This window comes from Panulirus ornatus, chromosome 64 (genome assembly GCF_036320965.1).
Source record: "Panulirus ornatus isolate Po-2019 chromosome 64, ASM3632096v1, whole genome shotgun sequence".
In the NCBI taxonomy this organism is placed as follows: domain Eukaryota; kingdom Metazoa; phylum Arthropoda; class Malacostraca; order Decapoda; family Palinuridae; genus Panulirus; species Panulirus ornatus.
In genome coordinates this window covers 22,749,033-22,776,532 of record NC_092287.1, presented here as the reverse complement: position 1 = coordinate 22,776,532, position 27,500 = coordinate 22,749,033, and the positions used below count along the sequence as shown (strand labels likewise).

At 51.8% G+C, this 27,500-nt stretch overlaps 1 protein-coding gene across 4 annotated transcripts in view; it reads right to left on the bottom strand.

Annotated features, from left to right (window-relative positions):
- LOC139746094 (discoidin domain-containing receptor 2-like) overlaps positions 1-27,500 on the bottom strand; it is a 190,258-nt gene that overhangs the window by 65,213 nt on the left and 97,545 nt on the right. For all 4 annotated transcript variants that reach the window (XM_071656933.1, XM_071656932.1, XM_071656931.1 and 1 more), the window contains exon 5: positions 3,720-3,867. In XM_071656933.1, the coding sequence (XP_071513034.1) occupies positions 3,720-3,867 (148 nt within the window). The remainder of the gene's footprint in view (positions 1-3,719; positions 3,868-27,500) is intronic.

Below are 27,500 nucleotides of genomic sequence, written 5' to 3'. Positions count from 1 at the left end.
GTTCTTAAAAAGAGAAGTAGGGGGATGTATATGAAGAGAAGGGCATTTAAAAAGAGGGAGATGGGTGTTTATGAAGAAAGGGGCATTTAAAAAAACGAGTAGGGGGTGTCTATGAAGAGAAGGGCATTTAGAAAGAAAAAAAAAAAAAAGAAAGACGAAGGTGATAATTGATGAAGGCAGTAGCACATGAAGGCCAGACAGAACACCAGTGTGTACAGCATACAGAGGCCGAGGCTGTCCCGGAACTGCCACTCATCGTAATGAACACGGCCAGTTAGCCACGCTGTAGACACGGAGGGCCATCAAAGACGGCGCAGCTGACACTCCGCCTCGTTAGGATAAAGACAAGGCGACTAATTATGTAGTTCGTCAAGGCCTCTTTGCCGGGGGAACAATACTTATTTCTTTTGGGGCGCCGCGAACCAGTCACACGAAGGAGATGGTTTCGCTGGAGACCTTGCTTCTGTGTGTTTGTGTTTGGTGTGTGTGTGTGTTGTTGTGTGTGTGTGGTGTTGTTGTGTATACTAGAGCACACACACACACACACACACACACACACAGAGTGGGGGGGCCCCTTCGCCCCCCCCGGCGGCCATTGTTCGCATGTTTTCATCAGCAAGGGAGGGGGTGGGAGAGGGGGCGGCCCACAGAGCAAGTGAATTTATACCCCCATTTTTTTTTTCCCTCCCCTTTTGCTCCTTTCTCCATTCGTCCTCAAACTGTAGTATTGTTGTTGGAGAAAACTGGTCGTGCTCCCTGCTAGCGGGCCGGCACATTGTCAGCCCCACACACACACACACACACACACACACACACACACACACACTGGCCCTTCTCGGCAGGCAAAGATCAACACGGCCCAGAGACCAAGGGTGTGACGTGTGCAATGTTGTAAGACCCTTTTTTCTTTTTTTACCATTTGATTCATCGCGTCTTCCGTGTTGTGGGTTATCTTTGTTGAGGATATGTATCGTCTGTCAGTTTCACACACACTCCACCTTCCCCACACACCCCCGGCGCGCGCGCGTGCGCACTGTGAGGTACTCTAAGGTATGGCATTGTCAGTCATGTCCAGGACTGAGGGCGTTGGTGTATGGGTTTATCTGGGCTTCGATGCGGGGTTGGTTTACACAGGAGGTGGATGACCACCGTTGTCACCCTGAGGTTGGTTTACACAGGGGGGTGGATGATCACCAGGGTCACCCTGAGGTTGGTTTACACAGGGGGATGGATGACCACCAGTGACACCCTGAGGTCAACCATTACACACAAGGCCATCCAGTTTGGGATATATATATCGTGTCAACCTCGGCTCTCACTCACTCACGTAAATCTCTTAAGTTTTGTTAAATATTATGATTTCATTTTCCTGAACTCATGTCGTCTCACACGGAGGATAAAAGAAAAAAAGAATAATCTCTTTTAGAAGTTCTCATTCAGCATCCAAGTTTGTGGTGATCTGTGCCAGTAACTTGACTGTGCCACATCCCGTCAGGAGAGACAGGTCTGTAGCGAAGACCATGCTCCAGGGGAGGTCTTCCTCTTCTTTCCTTACAGACAGGCGTGACCTTTGCCACGCCTTGAACAACACCTGGTGCGGCGTAACGTGTGGAACCTTCAAACACCTTCACCACGTATTCTGAGTCAAGACCATGAGCCTTCATGGTAGATGAAGACCCTCTTAATATTCTCCTTGTGTCTCCTCGAGGTATTCCATTGCTTTCCAAGACCCCCTCTCCCCACTGGATCCCACTGGTGTTGAGGCCATATAGCGTCTTCCACTGTAAAAAAAGAAAGCACTTTTCCACTTGTTGTTCAATAACTCTCGTGTGTTTACATCCTCCTCTACAAAGTGTCTCATCTTAAACCCCTTATCCTTATCAGTCGTGTCCTCAGCTGACGATCTGATCCTGGTCAAGGTATGGAAAAGCTTTGGGTTTCCTTCTTCTTCTTCTTCTTCTTCTTCTTCTTCTTCTTCTTCTTCTTCTTCTTCATTCTCTTCTTCTTCATCAGAAATTTTCTAAAGTGTCTTTCCTTCTCATTCCTCAACCCGCTACGACCGTCCCCTGCTCTTTTTATGACTTACAATTGCTGGCTTGGCTGGCTTGGGTAGTCGCCTGTGCCTTCTCCCACCACAGCACTTGGCTGAGCTCCTTTGCATTTTGACATCTTCGACAACACCACACCTCCCTCCTCCTTTTTGACCTTTCCTCTCGCATATTTCTTTCTTCTTGAGACTCGAGAGTTGACATTGTTCGTAGTCCTTCATTTGTAAAGTCCACAGAACCATCTCCCGCCACGGCGCCCTGTTGGTTGGTTCCCGGCACCTGAATTCCATCTGTCCCAGGTTTCTCTTACCGTAGGAATTGCTCGGTCTTGTTTTAGTTTCCAGGATTACTTCCCTTCACTGAGCATGGCGTCATCCCTGCTCATTTCCACTCCCCTCGCTCACCACAAGATCACACTCGAGTGTTACCGGATCACTTCTTCCACTCGGTGTATCACAGCGAGACGCGCACCAGTCTGGCTATTTCTTGATGGTTATCAATTGTGTGTTTGTTCTGGATCGTGGCAATTCCTCCGTGGAGGATGATTGTGTGTTATATGGTATCTACACCACTGGGAATGTCCTCTCCGCTGTTACTCTGCCTATTATAATGTGGGTTGTATGAACGGGTCAGTCTTCCAGTGGTCCCCGAAGACCTGTGGCTTTCTCTGTTCCCAAGAGGACCAGGCCTCCTCTCCTCCTCCTCCTCCTCCTCCGCTTTATCTTATCTCTCCTCCTCCATACTATCAAACCTCCCCCCCCCCCACCCCTGTGCCAGACACATCCCAGCACCTGTGCCAGCCAGACACATCCCAGACTCTACCTAGACACATCGCAACAGGTGAGGTCTTATCTCTTTTACTGCGTCCTTCGTCTCCACAAGTATGGTGACGCGTTTTCCCTGATTCGGTCCTTGAACTTCTGCTCATTACCGTTTACCCTTTGTCCATCTCCATTTTCGTGAGAGAGAGAGAGAGAGAGAGAGAGAGAGAGAGAGAGAGAGAGAGAGAGAGAGAGAGAGAGAGAGAGAGGTCCCCTCGGGGTTCGTGCTCTCTCTCTCTCTCTCTCTCTCTCTCTCTCTCTCTCTCTCTCTCTCTCTCTCTCTCTCTCTCTCTCTCTCTTTAGGGGGTCTCTCCCTTCTCCTCCTCTACGTAAACTCCCCTCCCTGCCCTCCCTCCCCCCATTACTCTCCCTCTCACACGCTCATCATTAATCTCCCTCACTTTCCTCCCCAGCACTCTATTCTCCCCGTCCATCTGTCTCTAACCTTCTGTTTCTTTTTTCCCTTCAACTCTCTCTCTCTCTCTCTCTCTCTCTCTCTCTCTCTCTCTCTCTCTCTCTCTCTCTCTCTCTCTCTCTCTCAGACTGGTGTAACCGGGATGAACAGAGGTATGGCCAGAAAGAACCGAGGTATGGCCGGGATGAACCAGATGGGGACAGGTATGAACAAAGGTATGGCCGGAATGAACAGAGATATATATGGCTGGAATGAACAGAGGTATGGCTGGGATGAACCAGGTAGGGACAACTATGAACAAGGTATGGCAGGAATGAACCACACACACACACACACACACACACACACACACACACACACACACACACACAAAACAAGCAAACACAGACAAACACAGATACAAACCAAGGGTATAACACAGGCATAAGGACTAACCAGTCGTGTTGCAGCCGTAGATCTCGACCCTAAGGCAGACGGTGCGGGGATGGGGCGAGACAGGGATAAATCGCACCTTTGTTGCTGTCAGCGGCGGAGACAAGACGTTCTTCTGTTCTAGGTATGTGTTCACATTGCCAGGGAAGGTCTGTCCAGGGAGAGAGGGAGAGAGAGAGAACATGGAATGAATAACACGTTACATACAATCACATTAGTAGAACAGTGTAGAACAATGTAAATAGATGTTGTAACATATCAATTGTATATGTCTTAGGGACGTCTCAATACATGCCAGACATATCCCATACTCTGGTCTAGACGCATCCCAACCCCAGTGCCAGACACATCCCAATACCTGTGCCTCCCAGACGTATCCCAGACTCTCTACCTAGACACATCCCCGACACCTGTGCCAGACGCAGCCCCAACAGTCAAAACAAACAGACCGTTTAACTGTTTTCTCCGTATCGCAGCAGACTGGCACCCCCCCCCCCCCCCACCTCCTTCCGCCCAGACAAAACAAAGGGAACAGTCATTAGAAAATAGACAACCCTTCCAGACTTATAACGTACAGGAACAGCAGCGTTGAACACACACACACACACACACACACACACACACACACACACACACACACACACACACACACATACGCGGAGCGTCCCACACCAACAGACACAAGACGTATATGTCTGTTAATTAACTTCTGGAGCCCCCCTTCTCCCCCCCCCTCCCCCAACCCCCTCCCCTCGAGACTGGTGGAATTAAACCATGGTGAGCTCTCTCTCTCTCTCTCTCTCTCTCTCTCTCTCTCTCTCTCTCTCTCTCTCTCTCTCTCTCTCTCTCTCTCTCTCACACCAGCTGACTGGGGCTTACGGGGTATGTGTCCAGCTTAGGACAACATTAATTGCTTCCCATATTGCCACGTCTCCGGTCTCCTGAGGGACGACAGAACTTCCCCTGTGGAGGGGACACGACAACACCTCCCCTGGGGGGGGGAACACGACACCACTTCCCCTGGGGGACGACAACACTCCCTGGGGGACGACAACACTTCCCCTGGGGGAGACGACAATACTTCCCCTGGGGGGGACGACAACACTTCCCCTGGGGGAGACGACAACACTTCCCCGGAGGGGACGACAACACTTCCCCTGGGGGGAGACGACAACACTCCCCGGGGGACGATAATACTTCCTTGGGGGACGACAACACCTCCTGGGAGACGACAACACTTCCCCGGGGGACGACAACACTTCCCCTGGGGGGAGACGACAACACTCCCCGGGGGACGATAATACTTCCTTGGGAGACGACAACACTTCCCTTGGGGGAGACGACAATACTTCCCCGGGGGACGACAACACTTTCCCCCGGGGGACGACAATACCTCCCCTGGGGGGAGGAACGACATTGTCCACATCTGGAGCTGTACCATCGGTACTGCTTGAGCCAAGCTTCTGGAGGTAAGGGGAAGGGAGCCTCCCCCTTTTCCCCCCCTTCCCTTTCCTCCGCTCCCCCCTTCCCCCTTCCCCCTTCCTCCCTTCCCCCCCCCCAAAAAAAAAAAATGGAATCATTAGCCTAATGTGAAATTTCAGTTCTCGTGAAGAGAGAGAGAGAGAGAGAGAGAGAGAGAGAGAGAGAGAGAGAGAGAGAGAGAGAGAGAGAGATTAGAGCTAGCTCTTTCCTGCCAGGTTTCCCTCCACCCCCCCCCCCCCTCCCACAGGCGGGACGCCTTATTTTCCTCCATTACTGGGGGGAAATTGTGATGGATTATGGGGGGGGAGGGAAGGGGGAGCTGACAGCCCTGACTGAGGGGGCTGACGCTCCTAACCGAGCAGCTGACACTGATGGTGACGCATCTAACCAAGCCGCTGACGGTGACGCATCTCACCGAGCAGCTGACACTGATGCTGACGCTCCTAACCGAGCAGCTGACACTGATGGTAGACTACCGCCTGGTAGGTTTACAATATGGGTAGGCTCTCCTGCCATGGGTTTACAACACTGGTAGACTACTGTGTGGCAGTTTTACACCAGCGGTAAACTACTGTGTTGTGGGTTTACACCGGCGGTAAACTACTGTGTTGTGGGTTTACACCACCGGTAGACTCCTGTGTTGCGGGTTTACACCGACGGTAGACTCTTGGTTTACACCACCGGTAGACTACTGTGTTGCGTGTTTACAGCGACGATAGACTCCTGGTTTACACCACCGGTAGACTACTGTGTTGCGGGTTTACACCGCTGGTAGACTACTGTGTTGCTGGTTTACAGCGACGATAGACTCCTGGTTTACACCACCGGTAGACTACTGTGTTGCGGGTTTACACCGCTGGTAGACTACTGTGTTGCGGGTTTACAGTGACGATAGACTCCTGGTTTACACCGCCGGTAGACTACTGTCCCTCAGGCAGACGAGACTGAGATATATTATCAAAACAGGAGCGTGAGGAGGAGGAGCAGCAACACAAAATGTTTTCTTCGGCTGCATGTGTTTAATGTTGATGGACACAGTAAACCAACTCAGGTAAAAGCTTATTTAAATTCCAGGTTCACCAGGGAACAGCGGCTTGATAAGCAATGTTAGTGCCTTACCTCCCCAGGATCTGCGTGTGGGGTGGGGCGGTGAGGGACGTCTTGACTGGGGCGGTGAGGGACGTCTTGACTGGGGCGGTGAGGGACGTCTTGACTGGGGTGGTGAGGGACGTCTTGACTGGGGCGGTGAGGGACGTCTTGACTGGGGTGGTGAGGGACGTCTTGACTGGGGCGGTGAGGGACGTCTTGACTGGGGTGGTGAGGGACGTCTTGACTGGGGTGGTGAGGGACGTCTTGACTGGGGTGGTGAGGGACGTCTTGACTGGGGTGGTGAGGGACGTCTTGACTGGGGTGGTGAGGGACGTCTTGACTGGGGTGGTGAGGGACGTCTTGACTGGGGTGGTGAGGGACGTCTTGACTGGGGTGGTGAGGGACGTCTTGACTGGGGTGGTGAGGGCCATCTGACTGGGGAGGTCAGGGTCGTCCACCCTACAGTCAAACTGTACTGGAGACACACCAGTGCCCGCTTGAGGGGAGATGCCGCAGTACACGCCAGAGGGGAGACGCCCCAGTACACGCCAGAGGGGAGACGCCACAGTACACGCTAGAGAGGAGACTCCCCAGTACACGCCAGAGGGGAGACGCCCCAGTACACACCAGAGGGGGGACTCCACAGTACACGCTAGAGAGGAGACTCCCCAGTACACACCAGCGAGGAGACGCCCCAGTACACACCAGAGGATGGGGGGGGACGCCCCAATACACACCAGGAAAGTGATCTTTACAAATACAGTAACGCCGCAAGGACTGGAGACCAGAATGGGAGGCCATCACCAACGCATCCTCCGGTACACAGCGGGATGATGCCACGATGCAAGACGGAGGCTTGAGCACAGAGGACGATGCAAGGAGGATGGAGGGGGCAGTGAGGTATGGGGAGCATAGAGACGGGGCGAAGGAGGGAGGGAGGGAGGGACTTTTGAACGAGAAGAATGGGGATAGAGACACCGTAGATGGACTCACATATGGACTGGGGTGGATGGGAGAGGAGGGGACGGGATGGTAGAAGTGTGTGTGTGTGTGTGTGTGTGTGTGTGTGTGTGTGTGTGTGTGTGTGTGTGTGTGTGTGCCCCCACACACCTTCCTTCCCTCTACCATCTTCCTGGCGTCCCCACTCGCCCCTCTCCCCGGGGATCAACGTACCCAAATCTTCGGTGTATGTTCCACTCCACAGGTCCCGTACGTGCCCAGTATTCCGTCGCTTTCGCCCTCCCCAGGGGATCCGGCTCTCGGGGACGAACCACGAAAATACGTTTTTAAAAAGGCACTTTATAGTCCCGAGCCGGAGAAGACCACCGGGGTCCCCTCCACTCCTCCTGACTCGTATAACCTCAACAGGACCCAACTCTATACAGTCCTCCTGACTCGTATAAAACCTGAACAGACTAGCGACAGGATCCAACTCTATACAGTCGTTTTAATACCATTCTGCACCTTTAAAAAAAAAAAAAAAAAAAAAAAACTGCAAAAAACGCCTCGCACACCGGCATGGAGACGAGGGTCATTTAAAATCAACAACAAATTCCCCCTCTCCCGGAAACACGAAACAAAATGCGGACTATCCCGGGTGACGAGCGTTTCCCGAAAAATATAGTCGCTGTGACGGACGGGCTCGCTGTGTGGGGGAGGAAGGAGGGAGGAGGAAGAGGCGGGAATATTATCAATAGACTCAAGGGGACCCCAGACGACGACGACGATGGTGGTGGTGGTAGTAGCGGCTTCAACCCTCATCCCGGCCCAAGGAGGGAATCGAAGCCTATTGTAGCGACGTTTATTTGATGTCTGGCCCGTCATTTGGATGTCATTACCGAAGGAGAATATGAGAGGGAGAGAGAGCAAGATGGGCGGGATGTAGACGCTCGGGATGAGAGGGGTGTGGGATATAGAGACGGGGGCTGAGAGGTGTGTGGGAGGGATGTAGAGACGGGGGCTGAAGGGTGTGGAACGTAGAGACGGGGCTGAGGTGTGTGTGGGATATAGAGACGGGTCTGAGAGGTGTGTGAGATGTAGAGACGGGGCTGAGAGGTGTGTGGGATGTAGAGACGGGGCTGAGAGGTGTGTGGGATGTAGAGACGGGGCTGAGAGGTGTGTGGGATGTAGAGACGGTACTGAGAGGTGTGTGGGATGTAGAGACGGGGGGCTGAGAGGTGTGTGGGATGTAGAGACGGGGCTGAGAGGTGTGTGGGATGTAGAGACGAGAATGGTTAGGGAATGTGAGAGACGAGTGTGGGTAAGTCATATGGCGTAGTTAGGAGACCATGGTTGTAATCAGGGGTCATTGGATGTAGTTTAGGATCATGGGTTGTAGTTAATGGCCATGAGGTGTCGTTCGTGGTGTTGGGGGGGTGTCGTTAAAGGTCATGGGGTGTAGTTAGGGGGTCATGATATTGTACCATAATGCTGTACCGTGACGATGTACTGTAATACTGTACGATAATTCTGTACCATGAATTGATTCTTTGATGATACTGCACTGTACTGCTGTACCGTGTTACTGTACCATGGAAGGGTACCGTAGTACTGTACCATGGAAGAGTACCATAATACTGTACCATGAAAGGGTACCGTGGTACTGTACCATAGATGGGTACCGTGGTACTGTACCATAAATGGGTACCGTGGTACTGTACCATGGAAGGGTACCGTGGTACTGTACCATAGATGGGTACCATGGTACTGTACCATAAATGGGTACCGTGGTACTGTACCATGGAAGGGTACCGTGGTACTGTACCATAGATGGGTACCATGGTACTGTACCATAAATGGGTACCGTGGCACTGTACCATGAAAGGGTACCGTGGTACTGTACCATAGATGGGTACCGTGGTACTGTACCATAGATGGGTACCGTGGTACTGTACCATAGATGGGTACCGTGGTACTGTACCATAGATGGGTACCGTGGTACTGTACCATGGAAGGGTACCGTGGTACTGTACCATAGATGGGTACCGTGGTACTGTACCATAGATGGGTACCGTGGTACTGTACCATAGATGGGTACCGTGGTACTGTACCATAGATGGGTACCGTGGTACTGTACCATAGATGGGTACCGTGGTACTGTACCATAGATGGGTACCGTGGTACTGTACCATAGATGGGTACCGTGGTACTGTACCATAGATGGGTACCGTGGTACTGTACCATAGATGGGTACCGTGGTACTGTACCATAGATGGGTACCGTGGTACTGTACCATAGATGGGTACCGTGGTACTGTACCATAGATGGGTACCGTGGTACTGTACCATAGATGGGTACCGTGGTACTGTACCATAGATGGGTACCGTGGTACTGTACCATAGATGGGTACCGTGGTACTGTACCATAGATGGGTACCGTGGTACTGTACCATAGATGGGTACCGTGGTACTGTACCATAGATGGGTACCGTGGTACTGTACCATAGATGGGTACCGTGGTACTGTACCATAGATGGGTACCGTGGTACTGTACCATAGATGGGTACCGTGGTACTGTACCATAGATGGGTACCGTGGTACTGTACCATAGATGGGTACCGTGGTACTGTACCATAGATGGGTACCGTGGTACTGTACCATAGATGGGTACCGTGGTACTGTACCATAGATGGGTACCGTGGTACTGTACCATAGATGGGTACCGTGGTACTGTACCATAGATGGGTACCGTGGTACTGTACCATAGATGGGTACCGTGGTACTGTACCATGGAAGGGTACCGTGGTACTGTACCATAGATGGGTACCGTGGTACTGTACCATAGATGGGTACCGTGGTACTGTACCATAGATGGGTACCGTGGTACTGTACCATAGATGGGTACCGTGGTACTGTACCATAGATGGGTACCGTGGTACTGTACCATAGATGGGTACCGTGGTACTGTACCATAGATGGGTACCGTGGTACTGTACCATAGATGGGTACCGTGGTACTGTACCATAGATGGGTACCGTGGTACTGTACCATAGATGGGTACCGTGGTACTGTACCATAGATGGGTACCGTGGTACTGTACCATAGATGGGTACCGTGGTACTGTACCATAGATGGGTACCGTGGTACTGTACCATAGATGGGTACCGTGGTACTGTACCATAGATGGGTACCGTGGTACTGTACCATAGATGGGTACCGTGGTACTGTACCATAGATGGGTACCGTGGTACTGTACCATAGATGGGTACCGTGGTACTGTACCATAGATGGGTACCGTGGTACTGTACCATAGATGGGTACCGTGGTACTGTACCATAGATGGGTACCGTGGTACTGTACCATGGAAGGGTACCGTGGTACTGTACCATAGATGGGTACCGTGGTACTGTACCATAGATGGGTACCGTGGTACTGTACCATAGATGGGTACCGTGGTACTGTACCATGGAAGGGTACCGTGGTACTGTACCATGGAAGGGTACCGTGGTACTGTACCATAGATGGGTACCGTGGTACTGTACCATAGATGGGTACCGTGGTACTGTACCATAGATGGGTACCGTGGTACTGTACCATAGATGGGTACCGTGGTACTGTACCATAGATGGGTACCGTGGTACTGTACCATGGAAGGGTACCGTGGTACTGTACCATAGATGGGTACCGTGGTACTGTACCATAGATGGGTACCGTGGTACTGTACCATAGATGGGTACCGTGGTACTGTACCATAGATGGGTACCGTGGTACTGTACCATAGATGGGTACCGTGGTACTGTACCATGGAAGGGTACCGTGGTACTGTACCATAGATGGGTACCGTGGTACTGTACCATAGATGGGTACCGTGGTACTGTACCATAGATGGGTACCGTGGTACTGTACCATAGATGGGTACCGTGGTACTGTACCATAGATGGGTACCGTGGTACTGTACCATAGATGGGTACCGTGGTACTGTACCATAGATGGGTACCGTGGTACTGTACCATAGATGGGTACCGTGGTACTGTACCATAGATGGGTACCGTGGTACTGTACCATAGATGGGTACCGTGGTACTGTACCATAGATGGGTACCGTGGTACTGTACCATAGATGGGTACCGTGGTACTGTACCATAGATGGGTACCGTGGTACTGTACCATAGATGGGTACCGTGGTACTGTACCATGGAAGGGTACCGTGGTACTGTACCATAGATGGGTACCGTGGTACTGTACCATAGATGGGTACCGTGGTACTGTACCATAGATGGGTACCGTGGTACTGTACCATGGAAGGGTACCGTGGTACTGTACCATAGATGGGTACCGTGGTACTGTACCATGGAAGGGTACCGTGGTACTGTACCATAGATGGGTACCGTGGTACTGTACCATAGATGGGTACCGTGGTACTGTACCATAGATGGGTACCGTGGTACTGTACCATAGATGGGTACCGTGGTACTGTACCATAGATGGGTACCGTGGTACTGTACCATAGATGGGTACCGTGGTACTGTACCATAGATGGGTACCGTGGTACTGTACCATAGATGGGTACCGTGGTACTGTACCATAGATGGGTACCGTGGTACTGTACCATAGATGGGTACCGTGGTACTGTACCATAGATGGGTACCGTGGTACTGTACCATAGATGGGTACCGTGGTACTGTACCATAGATGGGTACCGTGGTACTGTACCATAGATGGGTACCGTGGTACTGTACCATAGATGGGTACCGTGGTACTGTACCATAGATGGGTACCGTGGTACTGTACCATAGATGGGTACCGTGGTACTGTACCATAGATGGGTACCGTGGTACTGTACCATAGATGGGTACCGTGGTACTGTACCATAGATGGGTACCGTGGTACTGTACCATAGATGGGTACCGTGGTACTGTACCATAGATGGGTACCGTGGTACTGTACCATAGATGGGTACCGTGGTACTGTACCATAGATGGGTACCGTGGTACTGTACCATAGATGGGTACCGTGGTACTGTACCATAGATGGGTACCGTGGTACTGTACCATGGAAGGGTACCGTGGTACTGTACCATGGAAGGGTACCGTGGTACTGTACCATAGATGGGTACCGTGGTACTGTACCATAGATGGGTACCGTGGTACTGTACCATAGATGGGTACCGTGGTACTGTACCATAGATGGGTACCGTGGTACTGTACCATAGATGGGTACCGTGGTACTGTACCATAGATGGGTACCGTGGTACTGTACCATAGATGGGTACCGTGGTACTGTACCATAGATGGGTACCGTGGTACTGTACCATAGATGGGTACCGTGGTACTGTACCATAGATGGGTACCGTGGTACTGTACCATAGATGGGTACCGTGGTACTGTACCATAGATGGGTACCGTGGTACTGTACCATAGATGGGTACCGTGGTACTGTACCATAGATGGGTACCGTGGTACTGTACCATAGATGGGTACCGTGGTACTGTACCATAGATGGGTACCGTGGTACTGTACCATAGATGGGTACCGTGGTACTGTACCATAGATGGGTACCGTGGTACTGTACCATAGATGGGTACCGTGGTACTGTACCATAGATGGGTACCGTGGTACTGTACCATAGATGGGTACCGTGGTACTGTACCATAGATGGGTACCGTGGTACTGTACCATAGATGGGTACCGTGGTACTGTACCATAGATGGGTACCGTGGTACTGTACCATAGATGGGTACCGTGGTACTGTACCATAGATGGGTACCGTGGTACTGTACCATAGATGGGTACCGTGGTACTGTACCATAGATGGGTACCGTGGTACTGTACCATAGATGGGTACCGTGGTACTGTACCATAGATGGGTACCGTGGTACTGTACCATAGATGGGTACCGTGGTACTGTACCATGGAAGGGTACCGTGGTACTGTACCATAGATGGGTACCGTGGTACTGTACCATAGATGGGTACCGTGGTACTGTACCATAGATGGGTACCGTGGTACTGTACCATAGATGGGTACCGTGGTACTGTACCATAGATGGGTACCGTGGTACTGTACCATAGATGGGTACCGTGGTACTGTACCATAGATGGGTACCGTGGTACTGTACCATAGATGGGTACCGTGGTACTGTACCATAGATGGGTACCGTGGTACTGTACCATAGATGGGTACCGTGGTACTGTACCATAGATGGGTACCGTGGTACTGTACCATAGATGGGTACCGTGGTACTGTACCATAGATGGGTACCGTGGTACTGTACCATAGATGGGTACCGTGGTACTGTACCATAGATGGGTACCGTGGTACTGTACCATAGATGGGTACCGTGGTACTGTACCATAGATGGGTACCGTGGTACTGTACCATAGATGGGTACCGTGGTACTGTACCATAGATGGGTACCGTGGTACTGTACCATAGATGGGTACCGTGGTACTGTACCATAGATGGGTACCGTGGTACTGTACCATAGATGGGTACCGTGGTACTGTACCATAGATGGGTACCGTGGTACTGTACCATAGATGGGTACCGTGGTACTGTACCATAGATGGGTACCGTGGTACTGTACCATAGATGGGTACCGTGGTACTGTACCATAGATGGGTACCGTGGTACTGTACCATAGATGGGTACCGTGGTACTGTACCATAGATGGGTACCGTGGTACTGTACCATAGATGGGTACCGTGGTACTGTACCATAGATGGGTACCGTGGTACTGTACCATAGATGGGTACCGTGGTACTGTACCATAGATGGGTACCGTGGTACTGTACCATAGATGGGTACCGTGGTACTGTACCATAGATGGGTACCGTGGTACTGTACCATAGATGGGTACCGTGGTACTGTACCATAGATGGGTACCGTGGTACTGTACCATAGATGGGTACCGTGGTACTGTACCATAGATGGGTACCGTGGTACTGTACCATAGATGGGTACCGTGGTACTGTACCATAGATGGGTACCGTGGTACTGTACCATAGATGGGTACCGTGGTACTGTACCATAGATGGGTACCGTGGTACTGTACCATAGATGGGTACCGTGGTACTGTACCATAGATGGGTACCGTGGTACTGTACCATAGATGGGTACCGTGGTACTGTACCATAGATGGGTACCGTGGTACTGTACCATAGATGGGTACCGTGGTACTGTACCATAGATGGGTACCGTGGTACTGTACCATAGATGGGTACCGTGGTACTGTACCATAGATGGGTACCGTGGTACTGTACCATAGATGGGTACCGTGGTACTGTACCATAGATGGGTACCGTGGTACTGTACCATAGATGGGTACCGTGGTACTGTACCATAGATGGGTACCGTGGTACTGTACCATAGATGGGTACCGTGGTACTGTACCATAGATGGGTACCGTGGTACTGTACCATAGATGGGTACCGTGGTACTGTACCATAGATGGGTACCGTGGTACTGTACCATAGATGGGTACCGTGGTACTGTACCATAGATGGGTACCGTGGTACTGTACCATAGATGGGTACCGTGGTACTGTACCATAGATGGGTACCGTGGTACTGTACCATAGATGGGTACCGTGGTACTGTACCATAGATGGGTACCGTGGTACTGTACCATAGATGGGTACCGTGGTACTGTACCATAGATGGGTTGGTGGTCATGATGACCCCCTCCCCCCCCCTCTCTCTCCTTCCTCCTCCCCCGCCAGACATGGGCCACCCGCCCCCCCTCCCCCCCATGACGTCAGATCAATTAATGCTCCTCATTAATATTCATGAGAAGGTTAATGATGCTGGATGTCTCAAGTTGGACCTCCTCCTCCTCCTCCTCCTCCTCCTCCTCCTCCTCCTCCTCCTCCTCCTTCTTTTGTGTCGTCAGGGAGCTGCAGTGGGTGGGGGAGGAGGAGGAGGAGGTGGTGGTAGCTTCATCGTCGACTCTTTCCCTCCTCCTCCTCCTCCTGGGATACGAACCCACACCACCCCACTGGGCACGCGATCAGTGCCAGGGGTGGGGGGCAAGCCACTTGGAGGTCGCTGGGCTCTGTTGACACCCACACACACTCAGGGGTTTGGGGGGGGGGTCAAGTGCCTGGTGTTCCCTTGCACCCTTGGCGTTCGTCCACATCCTCGACACACACACACACACACACACACACACACACACACACACACACACACACACACACACACACCTCCTCCCTTGGTCTGGCCTCCGAGTTACAAGTGTTTGCCTCAGCTGATGTTGTTTACACGCAGTGTTTGTCAACACAAGTCGAGCGTTTAACTGCTTGTGCAAGTTGGAATTAGAATTTCAAGACTTTTGCCCCCCCCGCCACTCCGGCATTTTTTGGGTTCAGGTCCTCACACGAGGCGATGGGTGCCTCCCCCCCCCCCCTCCCCCTGGGGGTGGGGAGGGGGGGTTCGAGTTTTTTTTCTTTTTATCAGCAAAGGTCAGGGGGTGGAACGCGATGACCTGCGGGTGTGACCTCCGGCGATCATTTCAGGGTCAGTCCGGATCATCACGTTGTCGAGGCACAGGTTCGGTTCCCGGTTGCGGCAGCCGGTCCACAGTTAACCCAGCTGTTCATCTACCCCTAGGGGTGGGAAGGGGTGTTCATAGAATAGGTATAGATGGCGTTAATGGGTTGGCCTTGATTAGGGTCTTAGCTTGCCCGTGCCGTCTCAGCTAACATAGAAAAAACGACATATTGACACACACACACACACACACACACACACACGCACACACACACACACACACACACACGCACACACACACACACACACACACACACGGGTGTAGAGATATACACTGCGTCAGCATTCCATGGCAAGGAAATAAACAAAACGGCAGGTCCTGATCAGTCTTCATCCGAGTACAATGAAAGACACCAGAATCGAGACAGTCAAGCCAATGCCTTCTTCCATCTATCGCAAACAAACCCCCGTAGGACCTAACGATCCTACAGCTGGTTCCAACCCTCTGCATTTCCCTTGCATTAGGTGCCTGTACGACTCTTCCCGCCTACCTCTCTTCGAGATTTGCCCCTCCCCCCCCCTCTCCCCCAATACCTAGACACAGACACACACACACACACACACACAGACACACACACACACACACACAGACACACACACACACACACACACACACACACAGACACACAAAAGATATATATTTAACACATGTGGGATTTTGAGTCGGGTATAAATCTGTGGCGGCGTTGTGGCTCGTGGTAATACACGAGTCCTGGTACGTCAATTTAATGAACGTCAACCAGCAGCAATTAGAACCGTGATGCCAGATAAACAAGATGATAATGACAGAGCAGATTCGCACGAGTGTCGACGGTCGTAACAACAACAACATCATCATCTCGTCCTCCACCGGATGAATCAGTCGACCAGTCCTTTTGTTAAGTGGATCGAAAGTCCACTTTCTGTGAGTGACCTAGTTGATCTGTGTTAAGTGTCACTTAACACAAGTAGACGGGGGATGAAGTTCAGTGGACTGTGTGCCTGACTGTGGAAGTCACCGGAGGGTTGTGAAAGAGACTGTGATACTATTGACTGCTCTGTATGCCACTAACTGTTGGGTTGTAGGAGTGATTGTAGAGCTGACTGTTGTACTGTGGGGGAGGGGGAAGGGTGACTATAGACCTGGCTGTTGAACTGTGGGGGTGGTGGGGTGACTGTAGAAGTGACAGTGAGTGTACACCTGATGACTATAGACCTGGCTGTTGAACTGTGGGGGTGGTGGGGTGACTGTAGAAGTGACAGTGAGTGTAGACCTGATGACTATAGACCTGGCTGTTGAACTGTGGGGGTGGTGGGGTGACTGTAGAAGTGACAGTGAGTGTACACCTGATGACTATAGACCTGGCTGTTGAACTGTGGGGTTGGTGGGGTGACTGTAGAAGTGACAGTGAGTGTAGACCTGATGACTATAGACCTGGCTGTTGAACTGTGGGGGTGGTGGGGTGACTGTAGAAGTGACAGTGAGTGTAGACCTGATGACTATAGACCTGGCTGTTGAACTGTGGGGGTGGTGGGGTGACTGTAGAAGTGACAGTGAGTGTAGACCTGACCGACCGATTCTGAAAGCGACTGTAACAACTGACTGTTGTACTGCAGGAGTGACTGTTAGCCCCTGCCGCCGCCGCCCCCCCTGCCCTCCCTACCCCTCCCTCCTCTCTTCTCATGCCTCCCCCCTCCACCCCACCTTCCCCCCCGGGGCCTCATGGGAGAAACGCTACATCATCAAGGAAAATTCCCAGGTTCCCTCGGGAATTTTCCCTCATTTCCTGGAAGTGTTTCGGTAAATTTCCCCGCTGTAGTCTTGTTTTATCCCCCCACACACCCCACCACCCACACCACCACACACACCCCCACACACCTACCTAAGCATGAACTAACACCAATATTCACTTATGGATCAATAACACTACTATCCCCCCTCCCCCACAAGTCCATGGGAGTACTGGAAAGATATATATATATATATATATATATATATATATATATATATATATATATATATATATATATATATATATATATATATATTTTAAGAGAGTATAAGACCTTTCCAGCTACAAATTCTGGAGCACTCAACTCCTGCAGACCGATTCCCATTTTGTATTCAAGCGAGACGTTGCTATCTGAGATCAGTTTCCCCCAGTGTGGTTGAGGAGGCCATGCCGTGAGGGGCGACATCTGGCATCCCCCAGCCAGCACTCTCGACCGTGTGGACTGATGGGCTCCAGGAACCAACGCCTCACAGTCAACAACACCACCACAAGCTTGTGGGGGGTTGGGGGTTGTTTCACCGTGACCCCCAGGGTGACCTTTTGGTTCATGGGGGACGACCCCGGGTCAAACTGAGAGAGAGAGAGAGAGAGAGAGAGAGAGAGAGAGAGAGAGAGAGAGAGAGAGAGAGAGAGAGAGAGAGGGGAGGAGGGGGGGGGGGCGCCTAAAGGATCCACTCCAAAGGGCGGCTTGTGAGAGTCCAGAGCAACTCTTGGCCTGAAAGAGTCAACTTATGGCCAACTCTTGGCCTGGAAGAGGCAACTTATGGCCAACTCTTGGCCTGAAAGAGTCAACTTATGGCCAACTCTTGGCCTGGAAAAGGCAACTTATGACCAACTCTTGGCCTGGAAGAGCCCACTCGTGGACGTCTAGTTCAGCTCATGACATGGAACCAAGAAATCCATCCGTGTGAGTGAGAGACGCGATGGGCACACGTGATGCGTCAGTCGCTCTTGAAACCACCGACCCCCGAACGTTCCAGGCTGGTGCTGTCGTGGGGTCAGGTCGCCCGCCGATAGTGTAACTAACAATTTCTCGGTTCAGGCCACACCATCTTGGTGTAGAGGGGTGAAAAAACACGCCGCGTCCTGGAGCAGCCATCTTATGCATCGTAAAAGTCGATCGTTTGGTTCCTGGAGAGAAGGAGTCCTGGCTGGGACGTTGAGTCCTGGAAGGGATGTTGAGTCCTGGCTGGGACGTTTGAGTCCTGGAAGGGATGTTGAGTCCTGGCTGGGACGTTTGAGTCCTGGAAGGGATGTTGAGTCCTGGCTGGGACGTTGAGTCCTGGAAGGGATGTTGAGTCCTGGCTGGGACGTTGAGTCCTGGAAGGGATGTTGAGTCCTGGCTGGGACGTTTGAGTCCTGGAAGGGATGTTGAGTCCTGGCTGGGACGTTGAGTCCTGGCTGGGACGTTTGAGTCCTGGAAGGGATGTTGAGTCCTGGAAGGGACGTTGAGTCCTGGAAGGGACGTTGAGTCCTGGAAGGAATGTTGAGTCCTGGCTGGGACGTTTGAGTCCTGGAAGGGATGTTGAGTCCTGGAAGGGATGTTGAGTCCTGGAAGGGATGTTGAGTCCTGGAAGGGACGTTGAGTAATGGAAGGGATGTTGAGTCCTGGAAGAGATGTTGAGTCCTGGAAGGGACGTTGAGTCCTGGAAGGGACATTATCCCGGCTGGGACACCCTAGGACACACTTCACTGATACCCGTTATCAGTAAATATGCCTCTTCCACAGTTACCTTTTCTTCAAACGCCGAAAATCATTTCTCTTTTCTCTGTTCCAGAACATTTCCCGTTCACGCTTCCCTATAGAATACCCATGGCGGTATATTTTTGTCCATGCTACATGGTTGGTGTTCCTTCTCTGCCTTTTTTTTTCCCCTCGCCGGATGTTGTTGAGCCGGAGGGAGTGGTGGGTGGGGAGGCGGCCCTTCCCTCATTACTGTTCTATTTCTGTCTCGAGGGAAAACTGCGAGTGCGGAGGGTAACCTCGTCTTGGACCATCGGGTGGTCCCCCCCCCCCGTGATGTCTGCCCTTCCCTCGTACCTTCTGGTTCAGGCCAGGGCATCTTCTGGCCACCACAGTGTCTGGATGTAGGCAACGCCATCATCACACAACCTTCCACCACTCTCCCTTCTTCACTGTGTCCCGTCTTCCTTCTCTCTCTCTCTCTCTCTCTCTCTCTCTCTCTCTCTCTCTCTCTCTCTCTCTCTCTCTCTCTCTCTCTCTCTCTCTCTCTCTCCCCGTGCCCGTGAGGGTTAGCATGAGCGCCTCCGTCTCCAGGACCAGAGGTCGTCCTCCAGTAAGGTCCACCTATCGCAGCACGTACCCCCTCCCCCTCCCCTCCCACCACCTCCCCAAGGCGTCCCCCTGACCCCCAGCATGTCCTCGCCCGGGGTCAGTCTGCCCTCCGACCTTTGACCCCAAGCTCCTCTAATTCAAAGGTAACCTAATCTATTTCCATAGAAAGTTTCCAACGATTAATCATTACTATATTACTTTCTGATATTCTCTGGGGGAGTTTCGCGTCGGTAAATCTTCCAAAAACGCGGGTTTACGAAAAAGAATATTTGGAAAAGAATATTTTTTTATTCTTTTTTTTTTGGGGGGGGGAGGGAGATATTCCCCAATAATCTTAAGATAGTATTGGAGACAAAGAACTGTTCTATTTCTGTCTTTTTAATGGTTCCTTAACTACCTTGAGAGACAATAGATCATTAAACATTTCAAGTTATGTTTCCAGGATTCTTCAACACCCCTTCTGGAAACAAAGGGTCATCAAATACCTGGAACAATATGCCGTAATGGCTCTCTGGTAATACCTGGAACCAATCAATACCCGAGCGTATGTAAGCGAATCAGCTTTAATGAAGAGGTTTCCATGATATTGTTTTAGCCAATCATTTACACGATTCTGATAATATCGAGTTGTTGACCCTTCCTTCCTTCCTTCCTTCCTTCCTTCCTTCTTTCCTTCCTTCCTTCCTTCCTTCCTTCCTTCCTTCCATTCTTCCTTCCTTCCATCCTTCCTTCCTTCCTTCCTTCCTTCCTTCCTTCCTTCCTTCCTTCCTCCCTCCCTCCCTTCCATTCTTCCTTCCTTCCTTCCTTCCTTCCTTCCTTCCTTCCTTCCTTCCTTCCTCCCTCCCTTCCATTCTTCCTTCCTTCCTCCCTCTCTCCCTCCCTGCCTCCCTCCCTTCCTTCCTTCCTTCCATCCTTCCTTTCACTCGAGCACTACAAATCATAACGTGGCGATCTAGGACTAGTACCATCATCAGACTTCCTCGGGGATGTATAAAGGAACATTCATATGGTCTCGTTGTCATGAACTCCATATGCAAATGTTTTTGGGGCCATTATTTCCTGGGCGAGCGTCCCAAGGGCGAGCCTTTTAGAATGCCGTTCCAGTCGCGTTCGTCCATCGGTGCTTCGGACGTCATTGTGGTGGTGGCTTTTTTTTTGATCAACTTAGCCACACGTTCCCGCTCATGTGAGGCGAGAAACATTTTGAGGTGATCATGTTAACCTGGCACTTGAGGGGGGGGAGGCTTAAAGGGTTAGTATCTTATCTTGGCACTTGAGAGGGAAGCTTTAAGGGTCAGTATCTTAACCTAACACTTGAGGGGGGTGAGGGCATGTTATAAGAGAATGAGGTAAACACGAGGAGGTTTTTAAAAGGTCAGGGATTCAACCACTCAGGAACGGGGGGTCTGAGAGAATGTAATTGACCTCCACAGACCAGCCTATACAGAGAGAGAGAGAGAGAGAGAGAGAGAGCAGAGCTGGGTTGTGTACCTGGGCAGGCTCGTCGTAGCGCCTCCCCCTTATTAGTATGCCATGGTGGGCGCCGCAGTCAATGGTTCTGCCATACCCCGGGACACGACGCCCCATTACCGCCTTGACGCCCTAGCCTCTAGCCCTCCGCCCTCCCCCCCGCCCCCTTTAAAGCACGACGGTACGACCCGCTACGGTTCGACTCTTGAGCACGACGGTACGATCCCTTGAGCACGACGATACGATCCTTGAGCACGACGGTACGATCCCTTGAGCACGACGGTACGATCCTTGAGCACGAAGGTACGACCCTTGAGCACGAAGATACGACCCTTGAGTACGATGGTACGACCCTTGAGTACAACGGTACGACCCTTGAGCACGACGATGCGACCCTTGAACCCGAAGTTATGATCCTTGAGCACAACGGTACGACCCTTGAGCACGACGGTACGACCCTTGAGTACGATGTTACGATCCTTGGGTATGATGACCTAGCCTTTGACCTAGCCCTTAAGGGTCAGGGTCAAGGGCATGGCCATCACACCCAAAGGGTCGTACCGCCGTGTTAAACAAGGGTCATCACACCGTGCTTTAAGGGTAGAAGGGCGACGGGGAGAGAGAAAAGTCTGACTTTGTCTAACTTCATCAAAATAACTGAGTTTAAATCTGTTTTTATAGTTTGGACGAGATTGGACGCCTCTCTCTCTCTCTCTCTCTCTCTCTCTCTCTCTCTCTCTCTCTCTCTCTCTCTCTCTCTCTCTCTCTCTCCCGCCCAAAGCCCACAAAATCCTGGCAGCACGAAAGGAAATTCGACCAACCTAGACACAGCAGACCTTAAAAAAAAAAAAAAAAAAAAAGAGGACCCCGTACACCATTACTGCTACTGCTGCTCCTCCTACCTCAGCCCCAGGTGCCTGCACCCACGAGAGAGAGAGAGAGAGAGAGAGGGACGGGGGCAGGGGTCGTGGCCACCATCGTCACATTCATCCTCACAATCATCACAGACTCAGACGACCAAGACTCTCATCATCATCATCATCATCATCTCGCGTTTAAAAAAAGAAAAAGAAGAAAAATAAAAGAGGAGAAAGGAATTTCAAGATGGTTGGTTTGTTGGTTGGTCGGTCACTTGGTTGGTTGGTCGCTTGGTTGGCTGGTTGGTTGGTCGATCGATTGGTTGGTTGGTTGGTTGGTCGCTTGGTTGGCTGGTTGGTTGGTCGCTTGGTTGGTTGGTTGGCTGGTTGGTTGGACGGTCGCTTGGTTGGCTGGTTGGTTGGTCGCTTGGTTGGTTGGTTGGCTGGTTGGTTGGACGGTTGGTTGGTTGGTTGGTCGCTTGGTTGGTTGGTTGGCTGGTTGGTTGGACGGTCGCTTGGTTGGCTGGTTGGTTGGTTGTTTGGCTGGTTGGTTGGTTGGTCGCTTGGTTGGCTGATTGGTTGGTTGGTTGGTTGGTAGGTTGGCTGGTCGGCCCAGCTCAGCCCAGCTCCTCGTCTCGCGTTAGAATCTTGAAGGACGATATACCAAGGGAGAATACACAGCTTGGGCCTCAGGCTTAAGAACCTCCTTTTTCAGGACATAGATAGATAGATAGATAGATAGATAGATAGATAGATAGATATTTTTATTTCCCCGACTATGGCGGCCGTCTGTTTTTGCCCCGTGGCTCAAGACCTCCCCTCTCTCATTCCTTTCGGTTTATGCAAATGACTTTGTATGATTCTCTCTCTCTCTCTCTCTCTCTCTCTCTCTCTCTGATAATTTGATACACATTTTAGTACAACATCTCAGTTGAGGTGTCTCTCTCTCTCTCCCTTCCCCACCCCTCCTCCTCCTCCTCTTCCACCTCCTCCTCCTCCTCCTCCTCCTCCTGGGGCCGGGGGCAGTTGTCTGTCTTCGTACTTGATTATGATACACAGAGTTGTTTCAAGTCTCGTTCAATATAATATTCTTTGGGAGATTTATTTCAGCTTTTTTTTTTTCTCAAGTCTAGATTTTTTTTCTTTCTTTTTTTCTTTCTTTTTTTTTTTCTCTCTCTCTCGTGGCTTTAGAAGCGGCCCTCGAGGTCGGCTTCCCCAGAGCCAGGAGGCAAAGGCGTATTTACTCTGGGTATTATTTATTTTGTCGTCCCTGTTTAGCTGCTGGGACTCTGGCGGCTGGGAGTCGTCCCAGCCACGTCTCCCAGGTCTGAGAGGTCGCCCCTGAGACCCCAGAGGTTGGCAGGGACCTTCCAGTGACCCCCATACAGTACCCTTAAGGTCTGGCAGGTCGCCCCTGAGACTGGGGTGGTCAGGGACCTTCCACTGACCCCCATACAGTCCCCTCAGGTCTGGCAGGTCGCCCCTGAGACTGGGGTGGTCAGGGACCTTTCACTGACCCCCATGCAGTACCCTTAAGGTCTGGCAGGTCGCCCCCTGAGACTGGGGTGGTCAGGGACCTTTCACTGACCCCCATGCAGTACCCTTAAGGTCTGGCAGGTCGCCCCTGAGACTGGGGTGATTAGGGACCTACCACTGACCCCCATACAGTACCCTCAGGTCTGGCAGGTCGTCCCCCTGAGACCCGGAGGGTCAAGGACCAACCTTCATTTATCCAGGACCCTGAAAAGGTCCACCCTGAAGCCCAGGGTGTGGGCGGCAGGGAGGGACCTTACCGAAGTCTGGCCACCAAAACCTGACCTGAAAATTTGATATATCTTTTTTTCCCTCCCCAAAAAAAATCCCCTCCTGCTAATTAAGCACGTATCCCCTAAAAAAAAATTTAAAAAACTGTTCCGCGGGAAAAGTTTGTGACAAATATATATATATATATATATATATATATATATATATATATATATATATATATATATAGATAGATAGATAGATAGATAGATAGATAGATAGATAGATAGTTAAAAGTTGTTAAAAGGGATTAATTAAACTTATGAATTGGATTACCTATTAGTTCAGTCTAATACACGGTAGATTCTCTGTACACACGGCGAGGGGGACTTCGAAAATACACTCTACTCTACTGACTGATTGATAATACACTGACGTGTGAACCGCTCTCAAGATGAACAGTTTAGTGGTGGTAGAATCAGGTTGGAGGAAAAGGAGGAGAATATTATTGCCTCCCAGTGATCGTGGTTTGGTATCAGTGTTGTTATCTCTCTCTCTCTCTCTCTCTCTCTCTCTCTCTCTGTGGTGACGTCGTGTGACCGAGGGAGAGAGAGAGAGAGAGAGGATATATAAATACCCAAGATGGGAGGACGAGAGAGACGAAAGAGAGTGAAGGTAAAGGGATGTTGTGAACTGAATTTGGGGTGTGTGTGTGTGTGTGTCTGTGTGTGGTGACGCTGAACAGTGACTCGTGTTCAGTGTGAGCGGGGAAACTGTCCAACTGTACAGAACACGAGGGTGATATGGACGACGAACCTATCCCTACCCCCTCCCCTTCCCCTCCCCTCCCCTCCCCTTGTGCTCCCGGCGGCGGCGCTAACTAACCCCCCCCCACACACACCCCTACACCCCCACACACACCCCTACACCCCCCACACACCCCTACACCCCCCCCCCTCTCTGCCTTATCCTGAATCTCGTATATTGAATGACACTTGGCTGCTGCTGTAGGACCCCCATCACTGGCAGCCTCTTGACAGTGATGGGGTGGGTGGGGCGGGCGCCCCTTTAGACGGATAGGTCCAGTCCTCCCTCCCTTCCATTCTAATGCTCCTCTTCCTCCTCCTCCTCCTCCTCCTCCTCCTCCTCCTCCTCCTCCTCTTCCTCCTCCTCCTCCTCCTGGCGTCGGGTGACCAGGTCCACAGTGGCATCACTATCAGTGACCGCCATTACCATATTAATGTGTTGGTCACAATCAATGGACGATTACCTCACGCGCCAGAAGACCCGCTCACCGCGCGGGGGAGGGGGCATCCCCTCCCCTCCCCTCACACACACACACACGCACGGTATGGTCTGGTGTAGGCGGGGAGGGTGGGGGGGGGGAGACCACACACTTCACCAGACCATATACACACCCCCCCTTCCCCTCACCAGACCACGGGTCACCCCTGCTTCAGCAGGCCACGGACCTCCCCTGCTTCACCAGACCACGGACCACCCCTGCTTCACCAGGCCACGGACCTCCCCTGCTTCACCAGGCCACGGACCACCCCTGCTTCACCAGACCGCGGACCACCCCTGCTTCACCAGGCCACGGACCTCCCCTGCTTCACCAGGCCACGGACCTCCCCTGCTTCACCAGGCCACGGACCTCCCCTGCTTCACCAGGCCACGGACCTCCCCTGCTTCACCAGACCACGGACCTCACCTGCTTCACCAGACCATAGACACCCCTCCCCATCCCCTCCTTTTCCCAACTCCACAGACCCTCAACCCACTTCATCACACCACAGACCCCCCCACTTCACCAAGCCTCATCCATCCACACACTGGCTGCACAACGTTGTAGTTCTTATCACTCTGTGCACTGCCGTGTATGCTTCCCTCGCGTGCGTGCATGTGTGTGTGTGTGTGTGTGTGTGTGTGTGGTTTACCCGGCACGTAAACTAGAAGCTTACTGCGTGAGTTTACCGCACGACACAGATCCGCCACCTCACGTTGGGCGAGTTTACGACATGACACATTCATCCCTTCCCACGTCGTTTGAGTTTACGACACGACACAAATCCATCTCCTTCCGTCATGTTGGTTTACGACGCCCTCCAGCATTTTCCCCCGTAGTTTCCGACACCTCCATGCTGGCCTCTGGCAGCTCCCCCACCACCCTGGCCTCCAAAACCTCCATGCTGGCCTCCACCATCACCTCCACCAACCTGGCCTCCCAAACCTCCATCCTGTCCTCCACCATCACCCCCACCAACCTGGCCTCCAACACCTCCGCCCTGGTCTCCATCATCACCTCCACCAACCTGGCCTCCAACACCTCCACCCTGTCCTTCACCATCACCTCCACCACCCTGGCCTCCAACACCTTCACGCCGGCCCCTTGCATACTCACCTCCCTGGCCTCCAACACCTCCCTGGCCTCTGGCGCATGAACATGACGCCATGGTTGAAATAGCCATCAGTAATGTGGGTCAGACTCTTTGTTTAAGAAACACGTAAGGAAGAAATGACAGTTGAGGCATTGGTGGTAATTACTAGACGATTCACGAACAAGAACAGATGTGACATAACTTGTTATATCGTTAGGATATGTTATATCATCTGTAGGATCTGTTCAGTTCACTGTAGGATCTCTTCAGTTGTTGTTATGGGGGGGGGGGAGACCCACCCCCTGGTAACTGGTTGTCAGTTAGTTTAGTTCAGCCATTACGAGCAAGTAACAGTTTGTCTGGTAGTTTGAGGGCGGTAACGAGGACTAGTGGTAGTTTGGTAGTTCAACGATCTCAAGTCGGTAATGAGTTACGTGAGTAGTTACAGAGATGAATATTGTTTGTTTTTTTTCTTTTTTGGAATGGCTCTGAAGTGGTTGGATTTTCCAATTGGAAGAGAGAGGAGTTGAGGATCGACCAGGAGAACAACTCTACGTAGAGTCACCATCAGTGTCAGAAAGACTTGAACTAGAGCACCTGGGGTTGGATCCTCTGCTGGACCCACTCGGTCAAGCCTCTTATTCCCTTTTCCAGGCTTAAGATCCGTCAGGAGGGGCCGACCTCCCTGTCGGAGAAGAAGAAGAAGGAGGAGAAGTGAGGCAGGCAGGCAGGCAGAGCCACCATCCTCCAGTTGCCTCGGAGGTGGAGGGGGTTGAGTTTGGGGTGGTATGGGGTGGTGTGGAAGAGGGTAGTAGTAGTAGAGGAAGAACAAGAGTTGGAGATGGTTGGTTTTCCAGGAGATCTGGAAAGAGACCACGACTCAGGTCTGAAGTCTCTACACTGAGCTGGGTCGTGGCAGGGAAGCCACGAGGATTTTTAAACTTACGTCAGACGGGTCTGGAGAAGGCCCGACGACCCATCACATCCCCCCAGCGAGGGAGGCCGCGCGTCTGAAGGCTTGTGGTAGCGAGGTGAGCTGGCCCCAGGGTCTGGGGTACGTGGTCTGGGGGTGAGGTGTGTGTGTGTGTCTGTCTGTGTCTTTGTGTGTGTGTGTGTCCACAGTATTTGGGGTACATGGTCTGGGGGTGAGGTGTGTGTGTGTGTGTGTGTGTCTGTGTGTGTGTGTATGTAAGGGGTGGGTAGCACTAGGGT